This window comes from Pristis pectinata, chromosome 20, assembly GCF_009764475.1.
Source record: "Pristis pectinata isolate sPriPec2 chromosome 20, sPriPec2.1.pri, whole genome shotgun sequence".
Lineage (NCBI taxonomy): Eukaryota > Metazoa > Chordata > Chondrichthyes > Rhinopristiformes > Pristidae > Pristis > Pristis pectinata.
Window position 1 is genome coordinate 38,742,754 of NC_067424.1, and position 20,301 is coordinate 38,763,054.

The 20,301-nt window shown below is 41.5% G+C and overlaps 1 protein-coding gene across 2 annotated transcripts in view; it reads left to right on the forward strand.

Moving 5' to 3' along the window:
* The first annotated feature begins 1,181 nt into the window (after positions 1-1,181).
* Positions 1,182-20,301, forward strand: part of LOC127580692 (NACHT, LRR and PYD domains-containing protein 3-like) — a 42,253-nt gene continuing 23,133 nt past the window's right edge. Inside the window, exons 1-5 of one of the 2 annotated variants that reach the window (XM_052034450.1) lie at positions 1,182-1,352; positions 3,526-3,683; positions 4,854-4,902; positions 16,381-16,474; positions 18,828-18,994. In XM_052034450.1, coding sequence (XP_051890410.1) covers positions 16,402-16,474; positions 18,828-18,994 — 240 coding nt within the window. In that variant the 5' untranslated portion in view covers positions 1,182-1,352; positions 3,526-3,683; positions 4,854-4,902; positions 16,381-16,401. The remainder of the gene's footprint in view (positions 1,353-3,525; positions 3,684-4,853; positions 4,903-16,380; positions 16,475-18,827; positions 18,995-20,301) is intronic. The other variant, XM_052034451.1, reaches the window with a different exon arrangement.

A 20,301-nucleotide genomic window follows, 5' to 3' on the forward strand; every position in this document is an offset into this window, starting at 1 on the left:
GACCATATCTCAAAGAGCAATAAGTCAGAGTGCAGGAAGGAGATGGAGAGCTTAGTGGAATGGTGTCATGACAACAACCTTTCCCACAATATCAACAAAAGAGCTGGTCATTGACTTCAGGATAGAGGACAGTGTACATGCAGCTGTTTACATCAACAGTGCTTCGGTTGAGAAGGCTGAGCGCTTCAAGATCCTGGGGTAAACATCAACAACCTGTCCTGGTCAAATTACATAGATGCCACAGCCAAGAAAGCTCACCAGCACCTCTACTTCAGGAGGCTAAAGAAATTCAGTTTGTCCCCTTTGACACTCACCAACTTTTATCAATGCACCATAGAAAGCATCCTATCTGGATGCATCACAGCTTGGTACAGCAACTGCTCTGCCCAGGACAACAGGAAACTGCAGAGTTGTGGACACAGCCCAGCCCAGCACATCACAGACACCAGCCTCCCCTCCTTGGACTGTCTTTGCCGCTCACCGACTTCAGGAAGTAGCCAGTATAATCAAAGACCCCACCCACTCAGGTCATTCTCTGTTCTGCCATCAGGTAGAAGACACAGGAGTCTGAGGGCACATAGCACCAGATTTAAGGACAGTTTCTACCCCACTGTGATAAGACTATTGAATAGTTCCCTTATACAATGAGATGTACTCTGACCTCACAGTCTACCTTGCTGTGACCTTGCATCTTATTGCACCGCACCTTCTCTATAGCTGTGACACTTTACTCTGTGCTACCCCAACGCACTCAGTACTAACTCAATATGATTGCACTAATAAATTGACCGGTATGATTGGTATGCAAGACAAGTTTTTCACTGCACTTCGGTACAAGTGACAATAGTAAATCAAAAAAGTAATTCAGTTTCTGCACCCATAGGTGCCTCCCGACCCCTAACAGCTCCTGCACTTTATTTATTTATTTATTTGTTTGTTTGTTTATTTATCACTCACTCACTCACTCACTCCGCAAACTTACACTCGGGCAATTTAACAGCCACACGTGATCCAGCGGGTGTCAGGTGACCGTCACTTGTCACCCAATCCAACCCGAGTCCCACCTCCCGGCTGTGGAACGTTCTGGCTTGCGGTTGGTCAGAAAGAGTGCCAATTTGCTTCATTCAACCAATGGAAAGTGCGGACTCGCCGACGACGCTTCAGATAAATGCGCCGCATCCGTAGTGCGCATGTTCGCTTGTGTTGAGGACGTGGAGGGGACTTGTTTTTTCCATTGGAAGGGGAAGGAGTGTCGTTGGTGGGTGATGTGAGTGTTCGGGGGCCTGGGCCTGGTGACGGGCCTGGGGCTCCCCTGGAAGTTGGGTAGTCGCTTAACGTCCGTCTGTCGTGTGGTGAGTGGCGGTTGGCCAGTGAGGCCTGTGGGTACGGAGCGAGAATGGTGGGTAGGGGTTTAGGCTAAGAGCCGCCCGGTGTCTTTCCTCTGCCAGAGCTCGGCAGGATGTGAAGCAGTTGAGCCCAATGAAGCTATCTGAAATACTATTTACATTAGCTTGCAAACTTGTTTCTATTAGGTAGAAAATTAGACTCTAGCCTTGTAACCGTGTTCCTTTTCATGGAAATTCGGTATACGTTGTAATGGTAAGACTTAAAAGTACATCTTAGGATCTGACGGTTGTCAGCATTTTTACCATGCTTAATGGGATAATTCTATCGCAAAGAGTAGCATGATTATCACCTAAGAACAGCTAATGCAATTTGGACAGGAGGTGAGGAGAGAATTGGAGTATGTTTTTTATGTTATTGCTACTAAGTAAACTTCGTAAAGAATTGCTTAATTTGCAAAAGTTGCTATCTTAAAGTCTGCTGTAGAATCTGGTTATGTGGGGCAAAAAAATCAATCTGTTACGCTTCTTCAGAACTAGTAATAGATTTGAAAATGATCTCGCACAAATTTTGCTTTCAGGCACAATTACTTGTCATAGTTTATTTAATTTCTAGAGAAAATAATGCCATTGGTATGTTTGTGTTCACAATCTGAATATGAATTACGTATAAATTTCTCTCCTCCTCACTGATCATTACAGGTGCACCTCAAGGCTGTATGCTTAGCCCCTTCTCTACTCTCTTTGCTCCAATACCATCTATAAATTTGCTGACAACACAGTTTTAAGCCAAATAACGGGTGGTGATGAGTCAGTGTACAGAAATGGGATAGGAAATCTGATTGAGTGGTTCTGCAATAAGAGCCTCACGCTTAATGTCAACAAAACCAAATAACTAACCCTTGAGTTTAGAAAAGGGAAGTTGGGAGACTGAGTGCCGGTTCTCGTTGCTGATTCATATGTAGGGAAAATAAGCAGCTTCAAATTCCTGGGCATTAAGATCTCGGGTGCCCTCTCCTAGGGCCAGCACGTAGATGCATCAGGAAGGTGGGCCACCTCATCTACTTAGAAGTTTCAGGAGATTTGGCATGTCACCAAATATTCTCTCAAACTTCTGTAGATGCACCACTGAAAGTATGACTGCTTGCGTCGTGGTCTAGTACGCCAATTCCAATGCACAGGAATGCAAGAGGCTGCAGAGAGTAGTGAACACAGCCTGGTACATCACAGGCACAGTTCTCCTCGCTACTGATAGCATCTATAGGAGGCACTACCTCAAGAAGGTGGGATCTATCATTAAGTAGCCCCCACCTTCCAAGTCATGTCCTCTTCTCGCTGCTTTGTCAGGAGTACAGAAGACTGAAGTCCCACACCACTGGGTTCAGGAAAAGCTACTTTTCTACAATCAGGGTTTTGAACTGGCCTGCACAACACTAACCTTGCAATGGAACACTCTGGGCCACCTCTTGCACCACCATGGACTTGTCTCTGATTGTGTCTTGCTTTTGCACTGTATTGTGTTCTCTCTCACTCCCTTATAATATTTGCATAAATTGTATTCTGTGTACCTGTGTGTGTGATGCTGCTGAAAGCAAGTTTTTCATTGCACCTGGATCTCTCCATACTTATGCGCGTGACAATAAACTTGTCTAGACTTGAATTTGAATGACAATCTGGATTGATGATCTTGCTCTTCCTATGAAATAAATTGTGCACCTCATTGGGTATTTTTTCCACAGAATAGTGAATAATAACTTTCTTTGTGGTAAATCAGGCTCACTAAGTGTAATGTTAAATGAAATGAACTTGCTACAATGGTCACATTTCACCACTGTAAAATGCAGTTTAAGACCATAATGTTGCATGTAGAAACGAGTTGCTACAAACGACGCAAGGGGGTACAGATGCGGGAAACTGCAGTGAAAAAAGTAAACTGCTGCAAATGTCATTTATTAACTCATTATTTTTTCAAGAATAAACAAGAAAATATGGAAGCATACTATCTGCTCTTGAAATGATTGGCCAGAACACAAAAATCAGTGTTTTTTTTCCATTTTCTTAATAAAGTAAGTCTGGTCTTAAAACAGGAACATGATACGGAGTCTGAATTGCCACAAACTGAATGAAACTGTGATATTTTACTTTGCTCTGTAAAATAAATCTTTAACACTTTATCTTGCAGGAAACTCTATTTGTGGGTAATGGACTGACTGAGAGAAATCCACAGAAGGAAGTGAAGAAATACTGCAGATTGGATGAGTGGTGCATCAGCAAAGCGTTGTGTGAGCACCAAATACAAAGAACTTTTTGAAAAGCTTCCATTGATTGACAGCAAGAAAGGTGAGATAGTCCTGTTACTACAGATAAAGACCGATCAGGAAGAAAAAAACCACCCTTGCAGCATTAAGCCAGGATAGTGTACAATGAAATTACTGAATCAAGCTGTGTGTGTGTTTGCATTATACTGCTTTTACATACATTTCTGTGCAACTTTTGAAGTGTCATGCCTGGTGGGTGTGAGAGAACTGCTTGAATTTGTCCAACAGAGGCAGCAACTCCAGAATAATGCCAGCAATTCTGTTTTGTCAGTGTTCATAAAGTTAATAGAGCTATTTTAACTCTGATGTAAATTCTTATCTTGATTCTTGGACACAGCTGAGTGGCACAATAATGCATCAGTTGGTACAGACATTGCGCAGCTTCAGTGACCTGGCTGGATGCTGAATTTGGCTGTTGATTGCGTAGAGTTTGCATGTTGTCCCTGTGACGTTAGTGTTTCCCAGTTTCCTTAACGTCCCAAAGGTGTGCTTCAAGGTTATTGGGTACATAAGTTATCTGTAATGCAGCCAGGTGACAGGAGAATGTATGGGAAATTGATTGGCATGTGAGGGAATATAGGTATGGGGAAATGTGAGGGAATAGTATTGATGGGAATGTTGTGAGAGCTGGTATAGACTGAATGGCCTTCTGCATTTTAAAGAATTGTAGGAAATAAGAAATGAGAAATGTCAAAAAAAAAATCAGCAATTTCAGCACCTGATCTGAAGACCGAATCTTTTGTATCAGACTCCTATTCATGTATTTTGCAGAACATGAACTTTGGGCATCATTCTGCATAGAACAGCTGGTGTGCTTTTTCTCTAACCAAACTATATTATGGAGACTGGTCTCTATTCTTTCGTCTACGTGTCAGCTGATATTACTGGTCTGAAATTCTGTGAAATTCACAATAGATAGAGCTTGAACTATGTCTAATTCATTGCTAGGTATTTACAGTACCTTTTTATTTTTGTTCAGCTTGTTATCCTATATTTGCTGCTTATGATGTGCTCTCCCCCCACTATGGGGAAACTAAACATAGACTAGGTGACTGAGAGGCCACTGGAAATTCTCTGGTTCTCCATCCCACTTTTCCTCTAGTCTGTCTTTAGTCTCATACCTGTTTCACTGAAGCAAATTGCAAGCTGGAAAAGCAACACCTTCTGATTTGGCATATTTTATGGTCTTTAGGAATGAATACCGAATTTAACAAAAAGCCATTTCAGTCGTGTACCTCACAGTAAGTAGCATTGTACTTTTATTTCCTTTCCTGTTTTTTGGCAATTCAGATGTAATTTTATCTCCTTTCTACACCACCTTAAAACATGCCTTCTTGTTGTTCACTATCATTCTCTTTCAGCCAGAGGCACAATTGCTCATTCTCTCCTGGTCCCTTCTCTATCACAGATTTTACCTTTGTGTTCTCTCTGCACTTTTGCATCTATGCCCACCCTTTCTCTGCAATTTTTGTTGTCTCACTTCTGACTTTTTTTCCCAGTTCTGATGAAAGGCCATCAAGGTGAAATGTTAAGTGTTTCTTTCTCCACGTGTTAAGACTGATCTGCTGAGTTTGTGGCATTCTGTTTTTATTTCAAATTTCTTGCATCTGCGGCATTTGGTTTTGGAATACATTTGCTGAATACATGAACCAGCAACAAAAGAAACACACTGAGCATGATTCAGTGTTAAAAACTATTTTATTAATCACTACTTATGATAATACATAAAATAAAAGTAAAAATGTTAGTATGTTAGAATTCAAAAATGTTAAACCTCGAACGTTAACCCCAAAACTAAACTCTGTGTGTGTGTGACAAAGTCCCAAACTCCAAGTTCCTGAATGGTTCTTAAAGTTCAGTTCCGCAAGCCATAAGGTGAAACATGAGCAAGGGCTTCTTCAACAACCACCGTTGTCTGAAGATAAGACGTAGATGTAGAAAAACATAGAGAGAGTACATACGAAATCCAAATGTTCCACGATGGAACCCAAACGACACTTCAGTGTTTACTCGGTAGTGACTTCCTCACCCCGAAAAGCATCCGAACCGTGGTCGTCCACACACAAATACCTGTTTCCTTCTACAGGTCAGCAACAAAGTGAACTCCACCGGATTACTTCCAACTTCCATACATGGATTTCAGTGGCAAACACAGTTATTGTTTCTCATCCATCGATAGAGAAAACAAGCAGGCTGGTGTCTCTCTCCCTTCTCTCTCGCTCTCCTTCTTCTTCTTACTTCTTCAACAACGTCATTACGTCCTTTATCTTCTATTGACGTAAGCACGCCCCACACACACATACACACACACTCTCTATCTTAAAGGGACTTTCACTGAGTCCGTAACACCTCCCACCTAAAAAAAATTTTCCCCAAGAAAATTTTAACCGCGCATACAGTTAGTAATGTTAATGATTATCATGCGACACAACTACAGACTATCAGATTAGTACAGACATGTTTCCCATTTAACGTCGGGAAAGACAATCAGCAATCACATTATCCTTGCCTTTAATGTGAGTTATCATGAGATCAAACTCTTGCAAAATTAAACTCCAGTTTAACAGCCTTCTGTTCTTGTTTTTGACTCGGCTCAGAAACACCAGTGGGTTATGATCTGTATACACAGTCAATGGTTTCTCAGCGGTGCAAACATATACACTGAAATGTTGCAAGGCTAAAACAAGCGACAGTAATTCTTTCTCTATGGTGGAATAATTCTTTTGATGCTCATTAAATTTCTTTGAAAAGTAAGCTACCGGATGGTCAATATCATCAAGGTCACCCTTCTGCAACAACACAGCTCCTGCAGCTTCATCACTGGCATCTACTGCTAATGAAAATGGCTTTTCAAAGTCAGGTGTTTTGAGCACAGGATGGTAGCATAAAATGGCTTTCAGCTTCTCAAATGCTTCTTGACAAGAATCTGTCCAAACAAACTTTACTCCCTTCTTCAGAAGATTAGTTAGGGGAAGAGCAATATCAGCAGTTTTTACAAAATTTTCGATAATATCCAACCATTCCCAAAAATCTTCTAACAGTCCTCGTACCTGTGGGAATAGGGAACTCAGATATTGCTTGAACTTCTGCCTGAACAGGAGCTTGCTTGCCTTGACCTACAACATAACCAAGATATGTCACAGTGGCATGGCCAAATTCACTTTTAGCCAAGTTAACTGTAAGGTTAGCCTCAGAAAGTCTTTCAAACAACCTTTCTAACGCAGAGATGTGATCTTCCCAAGTATCATTCCCAGTCACTAAGTCGTCAATGTAGGCATCTGTATGTTTTAACCCATGAATCACTGAATTAATCATTCTTTGAAATGTTGCCGGAGCATTTTTCATTCCAAATGGCAAAACATTGTATTCATACAATCCAGAAGGGGTTACAAAGGCTGAAATCTCTCTTCCTCTATCTGTTAATGGGACACACCAGTACCCTTTTAATAGGTCAATCTTTGTAAGAAATTTTGCCTTTCCCACTCTATCTATGCAATCATCCACCCTAGGAATAGGGTAAGCATCTGACTTTGTTACAGCATTCACTTTCCTGTAATCTGTGCAAAATCTAACAGTTCCATCAGGTTTAGGTACAATAACACAGGGCGAACTCCAATTTGAAGTAGAATGTCTAATAATATCATTTTCCAACATGTACTTTAGTTCCTGATCAACAAGTTTACTTTTTTCCACATTCATTCGATATGGGTGTTGTTTGATTGGTTTTGCATCCCCAACATCATGGGTAATTATCGATGTTCTGTTTGGAACATCTGGGAACAGATTTTTAAATTTTAAAATTAATTCTCTCATCTGTTGTTTTTGTGAAACTTGTAAATGGTCCAACTTCGTTTCAAGGTTCTCCAGGATATTTTGGTTTTTTAGTTTCGATGGAACAATATTTGGTCTAAATTGGCCTTCCTCAACATCCACATCAGGCATTCTAGAAACAACCTTTACACCATCCACCAAGGCCACAACTGAATCCCTCTCATAATAAGGTTTTAGCATGTTTACATGACAGAGTTGTGTTTTTTGCGTCTATCTGGTGTTTTGATTATATATGTTAGATCAGTCACTCGAGATTCAATAACATAGGGTCCAGAAAAACGAGATTGCAAGGGATTATTTTGGCTAGGGAAAAATACCAACACCTTTTGCCCCACTGTGAATGTCCTAGGCCGAGCACATCGATCAAAATATGTCTTCATTCTTATCTGGCTTGTTTTCAAATTCTCTCTCGCTAGCTGGCAGACTCTCTCCAACCGAGTTTTAAATTTTTGGACATAGTCCAACATTCTCAAGTGCCCTTCCTCATTAACCCATTGCTCTCTTAACAACTCCAAAGGTCCTCTCACCCTATGTCCAAATACAAGCTCAAACGGACTAAATCCTATTGACTCCTGGATCGATTCTCTAACGGCAAACAAAAGTAAATGGATACCTTCGTCCCAATCCTTGGTGTTTTCAAAGCAATAAGTCTTCAGCATATTTTTGAGAGTAGAATGAAATCTCTCCAGAGCTCCTTGAGATTCTGGGTGATATGCAGATGATACAATCTGCTTTGCTCCCAGCTCATAGACTATTTGTTGAAAAATTTTTGACATAAAATTACTACCTTGATCAGATTGGATTTCTTTTGGCAAACCAAACAAGGTAAAAAATTTTACAAGAGCCTTTGACACCGTCTTGGCCTTAATATTTCTAAGGGGTATTGCCTCTGGAAATCTAGAAGTGGCACACATGATGGTTAACAGATACTGATTTCCAGTCTCAGACTTTGGTAAGGGGCCAACACAGTCCACAATCACCTTCGAAAAGGGTTCACCAAAAGCAGGAATTGGCTTCAAAGGAGCCACAGGGGGTTTTTGATTTGGTTTACCTACCATCTGACATGTGTGGCAGGTTCGACAAAACATCACCACATCTTTTCTCAAACCAGGCCAATAGAATTGTTTCAAGATCTTCCCTACAGTTTTATTCACCCCAAAATGACCACCCAAAGGCATACTATGGGCCAGGTTTAAAATCTCATCCCTATAAACTTTTGGAACAACAACCTGATGAATAACTTCCCATTCCTCAGTAACAGGAACATGAGGAGGTCTCCACTTCCTCATTAACACTCCATTTTTGACATAGTATCCAGTTGGCACTTTTTCAATCTCCTCACATGAGAGTGCTTTTTCTTTCAATTCTGTCAACTCAGGGTCCTTTGTCTGTTCCACCATAAAATCCTTCCTCGACAAAGACAAATCTTTAAATTCAGGCTCACTATAAGGATGTTGATCCTCCAGTGAAGACAGAAAAAGTCTCAGATAAGGCATCATAATTTTCTTCCTGTTTAGGACTGTCACAAGGAACCACATCAGACTGCACCGGACTGTCTGTCTTGGCTAATTCTCTAGCTCTAGCTCGAGTCACCGCACATGATGGGTAAACATCTGGATCATTCTCAGACTCATCAATCCTTGGTTTGGTTGTTAACCGTACCACAGGAACAATTTCTCCATCTGCAAGGTCATTTCCCAATAACAAAAACTCCTTCCACTGGCAACCTAGGTCTTATCCCTATCTCGACTGGTCCTTCTACGAACTTTGACTTTAAAATCACCCTGTGTAAAGGGACAGACATGGTGTCATCTGTAACGCCTCGTACTAGATTTACTTCACCGGTGTCACTTTCTTCACCAAAATTTAAAACATTGCCCAGCAAGAGAGATTGACTAGCCCCAGTATCTCTAAGAATTTTCACTGGCACCTGGGGTGACTCATCATTCAGTGAAACAAAACCCTCTGATACATAAGAACGGAATTCCTTTCTCACCTCCTCCAACTTTTCCGCTTTTACCTCTTGCAAGGACTGATCTTTAACAGCATCTCCTAAACCTTTTTGATTTTTAATTGCCTGAAAGCAAGCATTGGGCCCAGCTTCCTTCTTTTTCTTCAAAAGGGCACAATTAGATATCACGTGGCCAGGTTTCCTACAAGTAATAACAAGTACGCTCAACAGGTTTCTCCAGCCCTGGCTTCTTTTCATCTTTTCCTTTTTGATTACCTCCCAATTTAATCTCCGGTTTACCTGGATTGTCTTTGTAACTCTTTTGAAAGGTTTTAGGTTGTCCCCATTTTGATTTATGGGTTAAAGCATAATCATCTGCCAACCTAGCAGTTTCTTGTAAAGTTTCCACTGCCTTTTCATTTAAATATGTTGTTAACTCAGCTGGAACACATCTTTTAAAGTCTTCCACCAGTATCAATTCTGTCAATTTATCATAATCCCCATCTACATTTTTAGCCAGGCACCATCGTTCAAAACATATTCTCTTTCCATTGGCAAATTCCATATAAGTCTGATCTGCAGATTTCCTCAAGTCTCTGAATTTTTGTCTATAAGCCTCAGGTACCAATTCATAGGCCTTCAACACAGCTTGTTTTACCTTGGTATAATCAGCTGCATCCTCAGCAGACAAAGCAGAATAAGCTTTTTGAGCTTTACCTTTAATCACACTCTGTACCATAAGAGCCCATCCTTTCCTTGGCCAGTTTGAACTCTCAGCAACCTTTTCAAAATGTTGGAAATACTGATCAACCTGATCTTCCTCAAACGGAGGGACTAATCGAACCTCCCTGCTGGCTGAAAAACCATCATCAGAATCAGATTCCAAACTCCTACGCTTCATTTGTAACTCATGCTGCCTCTGTTTTTCCTTCTCCTCTGCCTCAAACTTTAACCGAACTAGTTCCCGTTCCCGTTCAGCCTCTAACTTCATCTGAGTTAGCTTTTGTTCGGCCTCTAATTTTAACTGGGTTTGATCTCGTTCAGCGTCTAATCTCTTTTGTTCTCGTTCAGCTTCTAATTTATTTTGCTCTCGTTCAGCCTCTATCTTTGCCAGCTGCACCTGTGCCTCAGAAATTGCTATTTCACTGCCAGGAAACTGTTTTAACAATTCCTTCTCAAACACCTTCTTTTCCACATAATGGCCAGCTATCAGTCTCTGAATATCTGCCTTTCTCATAGACTTTACTTCTGTAAGGTTTAGCCTTGTAGCAATCTTTGTCAAATCATCCTTTTTCGCCACCTCCAATCCCTTTTGGGTTGGTGACTCCAAAAATGCCTTAATATCCATTGCTGCTGGTTTCCACACACACAAGCCAATTAAAAAGAATTTATCAGACCTCCCTCAAAAATCTTTGGATTGAATCCCGAACAAATCTTGTCAATCTGGGGAACAATCCCAGACAACACTCGTTAATCTTTGGATTGGATCCCAGACGAATCTCGTTAACCTTGGGAACTATCCCGGACGAACCCCCAATTTTGTCACGAACCAGCAACAAAAGAAACACACTGAGCATGATTCAGTGTTAAAAACTATTTTATTAATCACTACTTATGATAATAGGTAAAATAAAAGTAAAAATGTTAGTATGTTAGAATTCAAAAATGTTAAACCTCGAACGTTAACCCCAAAACTAAACTCTTTGTGTGTGTGTGTGAGACAAAGTCCCAAACTCCAAGTTCCGGAATGGTTCTTAAAGTTCAGTTCCGCAAGCCATAAGGTGAAACATGAGCAAGGGCTTCTTCAACGACCACCGTTGTCTGAAGATAAGATGTAGATGTAGAAAAACATAGAGAGAGTACATACGAAATCCAAATGTTCCACGATGGAACCCAAACGACACTTCAGTGTTTACTCGGTAGTGACTTCCTCACCCCGAAAAGCATCCGAACCGTGGTCGTCCACACACAAATACCTGTTTCCTTCTACAGGTCAGCAACAAAGTGAACTCCACCGGATTACTTCCAACTTCCATACATGGATTTCAGTGGCAAACACAGTTATTGTTTCTCATCCATCGATAGAGAAAACAAGCAGGCTGGTGTCTCTCTCCCTTCTCTCTCTCTCTCCTCCTTCTTCTTCTTACTACTTCAACAACGTCATTACGTCCTTTATCTTCTATTGACGTAAGCACGCCCCACACACATACACACACACACTCTCTATCTTAAAGGGACTTTCACTGAGTCCGTAACAAGAGAAACTTAAGAAATATTAATACTGGAGCCCAATTTCAGTTCGGGTCAAAATTCAGCAGCTTTTTTGTAACTCCGTATTGGAATTATTGTATGTTTCTGGAACAGAAAGTGTTAGTAAGATTTATAATGGCCTGTTCTTGATTAAAATAGCAATGATTTGTTTTATTGATTTCAACAGAAAATTCGCTTCCTGCTATGAGGAATGTTTGCTTTAAGTCAAACCAAACAACTTCTATCTGCTGGTTTCCATTGAAATCACTTGTCAAATATACATAGGATTTTTTTGTTTTACTTTCTATGCAGTTAAAGTAATGTGAATGTTACTTCTAAAGTAGTTTTATTTTCAACATTCTCGCTGTTGCGCTCTTGTTCCTCAGCATTTTAGTTTACCATTTGCTCCTGCCATTAATGTGTGCTCAGGCTGTGACTGCACATTGTCCATTTTACCTAGGGATCTCCAGACTACAGTTATTCTTCACCAGTCTCAGCACAGTTTCATTTTAAGAATGGATGCCAACTAAAAGCAGGCATCTGTACTCAGGGTGGATTGTTTCATAGACCCAGAGATGCTTTCTTCCTTTGTTAGAATTGAGAGTACCAATAAGCAAGTGACCCCTTTTGATTTTGAATCTTTGTTTTGTCAGCGGTACTCTCAACTGGTTAGTCATAGATATTTAATCCTTCTGACTGCTACCCCAGCCCAAATCAGGTGAACAATGTCTTCATGGAATGTCAGCCTTTTCCTCACTTCCACTCAATTGCATCTGGTTCGGGTATTAACTCAAAGGTTGTTACTACTATGCTTCGGCTTTTTAATTTAGACTCTAGCAGTCATATTGTGTCAGCCAGACCTCTTTCTTATCATTAAGTATGTTTTCAGTATCTTTTAGGGGCCACAACAATAAGATATTTCCTGTCCAGTTCAGTCTTCTTCCAGCTCAAGGAGATATCCTTGATCCTGGCACCAAGGTGGCAGCAGTCTTCAGGATGGAATGAAGAACTTTTATTTATCTCCTAAGCTACATTTTCCCCTGTGCACCACTTGTTTCGCTTCTCAAACTGAAATAGACCATGGTACGAGCATGTTGTTGTCATTTGGCTTATCTTTCTGACAGACCCTGCTAGCATCCACACAGGCTGCAAGAACTTAATGCAAAACATGATGATGCTAGAGGAACTCAGCAGGCCACACAGCATCTGTGGAGAAAAGCAGGCAGTCAACATTTCAGATCAGGACCCTTCAGGACTGTATGTAGAAAAAGGGGAAGCCCAATATATAGGAGGGAAAAGCAGAGGGGAGGTGGAGTGGGCATAAGATGGTGATAAGTAGATGCAGGTAAGAGATAGTGAACAGCAGGTGTGGGGGAGGAGGGGAGAGCAGCTTCACTGGGGGGATGGGTCAAAGGTCAGCAGGAAAAAGGGGTAGGAAAAAGAGATGGGGAAGAAAAGAAGTGGGGGTGGGGATTACCTAGTGTGAGAATTTAATATTGATGCCATTAGGCTGCAAGGTTCCAAGATGGAAAATGAGGTGTTGTTCCTCCAGTTTGTGCTTGGAATTCTTCTGGCAGTGGAGGAGGCCGAGGACTGGTATATCTGTGATGGAGTGGGAGGTGGAGTTGAAGTGATTGGCAACGGGCAGATACAGATCACGGTCACGGACAGAGTGCAGGTGTTCTGCGAAACAGTCACCTGGTCTGCGTTTGGTCTTGCCAATGAAGAGGCCATACTTGGAGTACCGAATGGAGTAGATGATATCAAGGGAAGTGCAGGTCAATCTCTGTCTCACCTGAAAGGACTGTTTGGGTTCCTGGATGGTGGTGGTGTAGGGGCAGGTGTTGCACCTATAGCCAGGCCAGTGGAAAGTTCCCAGGGTGGGGGAGTGAACAGGAGTTGTGGAGAGCGCGGTCCCTGCGAAAGGCAGAAAGTGATGGGGAGGGGAAGATGTGCTTGGTGGTGGGGTCCAGTTGGAAGTGGCGGAGAATGAGGTGTTGGATACGTAGGTGGTAGAATGAAATGTGAGGACAAGTGGGACCCTATCCCTGTTGGGTCTGGGAGGACAGTCACCTGAAAGGACAGTTTGGGTCTGTGGATGCAGGTAATGCAGAACACCTGAGATCTGTCCGTAACTGCGGTCTGCATCTCCCCATTGCCAATCACTTCAACTCCCCCTCCCACTCCACCATAGATATGTCAGTCCTTGGCATCCTCCACTGCCAGAAGAATTACAAGTGTAAACAGGAGGAACAGCACCTCGTTTTCTGTCTGGGAACCTTGCAGCCTCGCGGCGTGAACATTGAATTTGCCCACTTTAAGTAATCCCCACATTCCCACCCCCCCCCCCCACCCACCACAACCATGCCTCTTCTTCCCTTTCCTAGCCTCTTGTCTTTTTTCTACCCCCTTTTTATCCTCTTGATCTTTGACCCATTCCCCAGTGGATCTGATCTCTGCTCCTCCCCCACACCTGCCTCTCACTATCACTTACCTGCATCTTCCTATCACCACCTTGTGCCCATTCTGCCTCCACTCTTTTGTCCACCTATCACTACTGCACTTTTCCCTCCTATATGTTGGGCTTCCCCCTTTCTTATCTCCAGTCCTAAAGAAGGGTCCTGACCCAAAACGTTGACTGCCTGCTTTTCTCCGTGGATGCTGTCTGGCCTGCTGTTGTGTTCCTCCAGCATCGTAGTGTTTTTCATCTAGGTTCCAGCATCTGCAGTCCTTTGGTCCTTAACAGGTATTAAGTTCTTGCAAGAGAAACAAAGCTCTCATCAATGTTACCTCCTGCATCCTTGCAACTGCCTTCCTCATCATCCTAACACCCTGCCTTAACCACTGACCTGATCTAAAATAGTTAAAGGTTATACTAGTCTCTTGATCATAGTGTACAAATAATGCATCAGTAGCTTAGATCAGGCTCAACTCGAAGCTAAAGTTCCTCAAGCTGCTGGTGGTGGGGTTGCTGTGGATCCTGGTGGTCTCCCCTATTTGACATGTGCTCTAACCACTAAATGTCATCTGCCCTGCTGTTAATTACTAATTAAGTAAGATAAATAATTATTTTAGTCAGCAGTTTACGTAGTCCAGATAATTTTGTTTTTTTGCTATAGATTTTACTTTAGAGTTGATCACTTTCTGACGGGGCCACAAGAGAAAAGCTAAAATACCTAGTCTTTTAAGTCCATTTAACTTACTACTTGTTTTCTGATGATGCAGAATTGGGTGGTAGTTTTGATTGTGAGGATATCTCGAGAGGCTTGGGATATAAAAAGACTAAGAAAATGAGTGAGGACTGGCTGGTGGAAAAATGAGCTCATATATTCTGGTGGAAAAGTTGAGAATTTCTTTAAATGGTGAGAAAACTGCACAAACAACTACAGATGATCTCACCAAAGCCCTATTCAGCTGTGACTTCCTCCTGTATTTCAGTCCTCTTGCAACGAAGGTCAGCATCTTATCTGCTTGCCCCTAAATGCCTACTGCACCTGAACACTTGCTTTCAGCACCTGGTACACAAGGACACCTAGCTCTCTTTGCAACATCCCTTTTCCCAATCTATCATTATTCAGATAATAATTGTCTTTGTTTCTACAACCAAAGTGGATAACTTCACATAACCATGTTAAGCTGCGTCTGCCAAGCATTTTTGTACTCACTCAACTTGTCTAAATCACAATAAAACCTCTGCATCCTACTCACAGCTCACTTTGCCCTCACCCAGCCCCATGTTTGTCATCAGAAAAGTTGAAAATGTAGCATTGAGATCCCATATCCAAATTATTGATATATATTGTGAATAGCTGGGGCAAACACTGATCCCTGCAACATCTCACTGGTCACTGCCTGCCATCTGGAGAAAGAACTGCTTATTCCTACTCTGTTTCCTGTCTGTTAACCAATTCTAATCTGCTTCAATCTTCATGGTTCTGCTTTTCCTATCAATTTTATGTCTCCTTGTTGGACCTATTACAATTTGTATCTTCCTTTGGAAATCATGATTGAGGCATCTCTACTTATTGAATGGCTGATTTTGTACCAGTTGAGAAGTAATTGTTGAAAATCAAAAGGAAACTAAGTTGTAGGAAATTGGAAACAAAAACAAACTGCTAGAAACATTCAGATAAGGCTACATCTGTGGAAACAGAAACAGTTAACGTTTCATGTTTGAGACCTTTTGTCAGTGTGCTTCCATCATTTTCTGTAGGAATTGTCAAAATAAGGGGTCGGCCTATCAGGGCAGAGATGAGAAGAAATTTATTCACCCAGGCTGGAGTGAATCTTTGGAATTGCCCACCTTAGAGGGTTCACTGAGTGTACTGAAAAGAAATTGATATTTCTGGGGGGGGGATTTTCGAGTTCACGTGGGAAAGTGGTGCTGAGGTGAAAGGTCAGTCATAATTTTATTGAATGGAAGGGCAGGAATTAGGGCTAAATGACCTACCCTTGCTTCTGTTTTAAAAATGTCAGAAACTACCTCTCTTCCCCTGCTTCACCAAATTCCCACACTTATCTGTTTTTAACTTTTGCCCTCTTTTGAAATTGTGCGTGCTGTCCCAGAGCTAGCATCTCTTATAGTGGTTGGGAGGTTAGATTTGATGCCCTGTTTAGTGCAGTGAGTATGTCTTTTTCATCTTAATATCTTTGTCTAATTCTCAGTTCATTATTGCATTTACTACAGAGCATCATAACCTCCTATCAGATGCAACATTCATTCATCACTATGGCTGAAGGTTCAAATGAAGATCAAGATCCAAGATCTGAGATGGATACAGGTATGTTCACACTTATTTTACTTTGAGCCATAATGTCTGTCCTGTCAAATGGTGTAAATGTTATGCACAAGTAATTCCAGATGCAGAAAGAGGAAACAATGAGAACTGGAGGTATTTTAAGTGGAGGTAGATAATTTTTCTGAAAGATAAGGGAATGAGGGCTACAGGAAACTGGTACAGAAGAGGCCAGCGTCAAAGAGATTTGGTAGATTGTAACAGGATATAAACAGGCTGGTGGACAAACGCATGGTAGATGAAGTTTCATGTGGAGGAGTGTGAGGTGATGTATTTTGGTAGGCAATATAGAATAAAGCATGTTGTTCTGAAAGGGGCACAGGAGCAAAGAGTCCTGGGCGTATGTTTGGTCAATGTGGCTGGGGATGTTGAAAATGGTTAATGACATGCACAACTTTGGGTTTTATCAATAAAGGCACAAAGTATAAAAACAGAAATCATGTTGAAATGTTTTATATATTTTTAAAAAAAACTGTGCCAACCACAAATGGAGAATTGTGTTCAATTGTTTCTGTCAGGAGGGAAGTGAGAACATTAGATAGTGGCCAGAAAAGATTTGAGGATGGCTCTTGAGATGTGGGATAATAGTTAGAAGGATACATCAGAGAGGGATTGTCGTCTTAAGAGGTTTGAGTGAAAAATTAATACAAGCAATTAAAGTAATGAGGTATCTTGGCAGAGTGGATTGTGGAAGACTTTGGTAAAGGGTAAAGGTTGCAAACATACTTCAAAAAATCAAAAGGTGGAAGCAAGTTAAGAGTGACATGAAAAGAGTGACATTCTTGTGTTAATCCTACCCTAACCAATTTTTTGGAGTCGGAATCTGGAATGCCTTCACTACAGATGTTCTGGAGGCAGGTTCCATTGTGGCCTTTGGGAAGGAATTGGATAAATGCATGATAAAGAAAATATTGTAAGGTGATGGAGTAAGAGCTGGTGGTAGAACTCATGATTTGCTCTAGTAGAGAGCTTGTGTGGATGTGATGGGCCAGGCTGCCTCAGTCAGTGATATCATTGTTCTACAATTGTATGATAAATATAGAATATGGTGTTCCATGGAGCAGTAAAGGATGCATCACTACTGAAATAGGAAGGGAAGGCATTTTGCAGGCTAGGACCCTGTGAAGGTGACAGGATGAAATCTAGGCCAACCCCATTATTGAGGTGATGTTTTGTGATTAAAAAATATATTTCCTTCAGTTTCTGAATTCTGTAAGTGAAGTTGGTGGTAAGAGGAGGATGGGAATTAAAAAGCAACTGAACTGAAAAATATATGACAATATTACTGAGTTCGGATAATATACAATAAATATATTCCAGGCTATAAAAGAATGTAGCAGAAGATTGTCTACCCTGCCTCTACTTCTTGAATCTGATTTTAATATTTGAAATATCTATTTGGTTTAAAGTGGCCCATGTACTGGAGGAGGAACGACTGGGTGGTGTCATAGTTAGTCTGATGTATGTGCCCTTCACCTGATTGAATCCAGACTAGCTCTCTGGAGAGCCATCTAGTCATTCCCGTTCCTTTCAGAATCAGGTTTATTATCAGTGATGTATGTCATGAAGTTTGTTGTTTTGTGGTAGCACTACAGTTGAAGACATAAAGATGTAAAAATTACTATAAGTCACAAAAATAGTGCAAAAGAGGAATAATGAGGTGGTGTTCACAGGCATAGTCCTGCAAATCTTCACTTGAATCCTTATCAAATCTGCTTTTGAAATTATTGAACGTTTTTGCTTCCATCATCTTTGTGAGTAAACAGTTCCAGATCATTACCACTAACTAAAATATTTTTTTTTTTCCCCCTTGTGTTTTGCCTGTATCTTTCCCATGTCTGCTCGTTCTTATACCAGCATCTAATGGGTTCAGCTTTATTTGACTACCCTATCTAAAACTGTCATGATGTTGTGCACCCCTATCAAAACTCCCCTTGATCTCCTTCTCTCCAAGGAGAATATTCCTAGTTTTTTTTAAATTTCCAATCTGATCTCGTTCTGACTGCAACCACTGTGTCAATGGAAAGCAATTACTCTTTAGTTTATTGCAGCAAGTGTTTTGAAACCTTAATTTCAATTCACATCAACAAACATAAGAGAAAGTATGATAGGGGTGAACAAGAATGGATTAGTTGCACAGGACATGAATTTGACATGATTTAATTTGCTAAGACATGCAAATTAAATCATGTCTTGATAAAATGCAGAACATGCATAGTGTGTGGTTTTTCAGGTGTTTGAAGTGATTCTCAGGAGGCTTCAGCCAGTTGGTAAAAGGAAATGTGGCATCTTGGAAAGACGATTGTTAATGTTTCATTTGCTTCCATTTTATATACAGATCTGAGGTGTGCCTTTGAGGAACTTTTGGCAAATGGCGACGATTATGGACTGTTCAGATTGACGCGGTTCTACCGGGACAAGTTAGAAGAGGCAATTGAAGAAGAGGTGGAATCAATCAGCTGGCAATTAAAAGAGCAGAAGCTTTTCAGTGAACAAGAACATGTGGTAAGTGGCATAGAGATCGAATGAATTTGGGTTGTACCATCTTCACAAAACAAAGTACATCAGGTCTGAGAACCACAAAAATATGCTGAAGAGAAACAGGTGAAAAGAAACTGATGAATTTGAAATAGGAAAAGGTGACCTTTCTCAGCTGCTTTTGTTTTTAACCATAGAACAATACAGGCCCTTCGGCCCACCGTGTTGTGCCGCCCTTCAAACCACACCTAAGACTGTCTAACCCCTTCCTCCCACATATCCCTCTAACTGAAATTTCTCCATATGCTTATCTAACAATCTCTTGAACTTGTCCAACGTATCAGCCTCCCACCACCCCAGGCAGCACATTCCATGCACCAACCACTCTCTGGGTGAAAAACCTCCCTCTGACATCTCCCTTGAACTTCCCACCCAATACCTTAAAGCATTGGTGCCCTGGGAAAGAGGCACTGGCTGTCCACTCTATGTATTCCTCTTAATATCTTGTATACCTCTATCATGTCTCCCCTCATCCTCCTCCTCCTCCAATGAGAACAGCCCTAGCTCCTTTAGTCTCTCCTCATAATCCATACTGTAATCCAGGCACCATCCTGGTAAATCTCTGCACCCTTTCCAACACCTCCACATCCTTCCTATAATGAGGTGACCAGAACTGGACACAGTACTCCAAGTGTGGTCTAACCAGAGTTTTGTAAAGCTGCGTCATCACTTTGCGGCTCTTAAACTTGATCCCCCGATTTATGAAAGCTAACATCTCATAAGCTTTCTTAACTACCCTATCCACCTGCAAGGCAACTTTGTGATCTGTGGATATGAACCTCCAGATCCCTCTGCTCCTCCACACTGCCCAGAATCCTGCCATTTACCTTGTACTCCACCTTCCAAAGTGTACTGCTTCACACTTCTCTGGATTGGACTCCATCTACCACTTGTCAGCCCAGCTCTGCATCCTATCAATATCCCTCTGTAAGCTTCGACAGCCCTCCACACTATCCACAACACCACTGATCTTTGTGTCATCTGCAAACTTGCTAACTCAGCCTTCCACCCCCTCACCTAAGTCATTAATAAATATCACAAAGTAGAGGTCCCAGAACTGATCCCTGCGGGCCACCACTAGTCACAGCCCTCCAATCCGAATGCACTCTGTCCACCACAACCCTCTGCTTTCTACAGGCAAGCCAATTTTGAATCCACGTGGCCAAGCTTCCCTGGATTCCTTGGCCTCTAACCTTCTGCAGAAGCCTACCATGTGGAACCTTGTCAAACGCCTTACTAAAATCCATGTAGACCACATCCACTGCACTACCCTC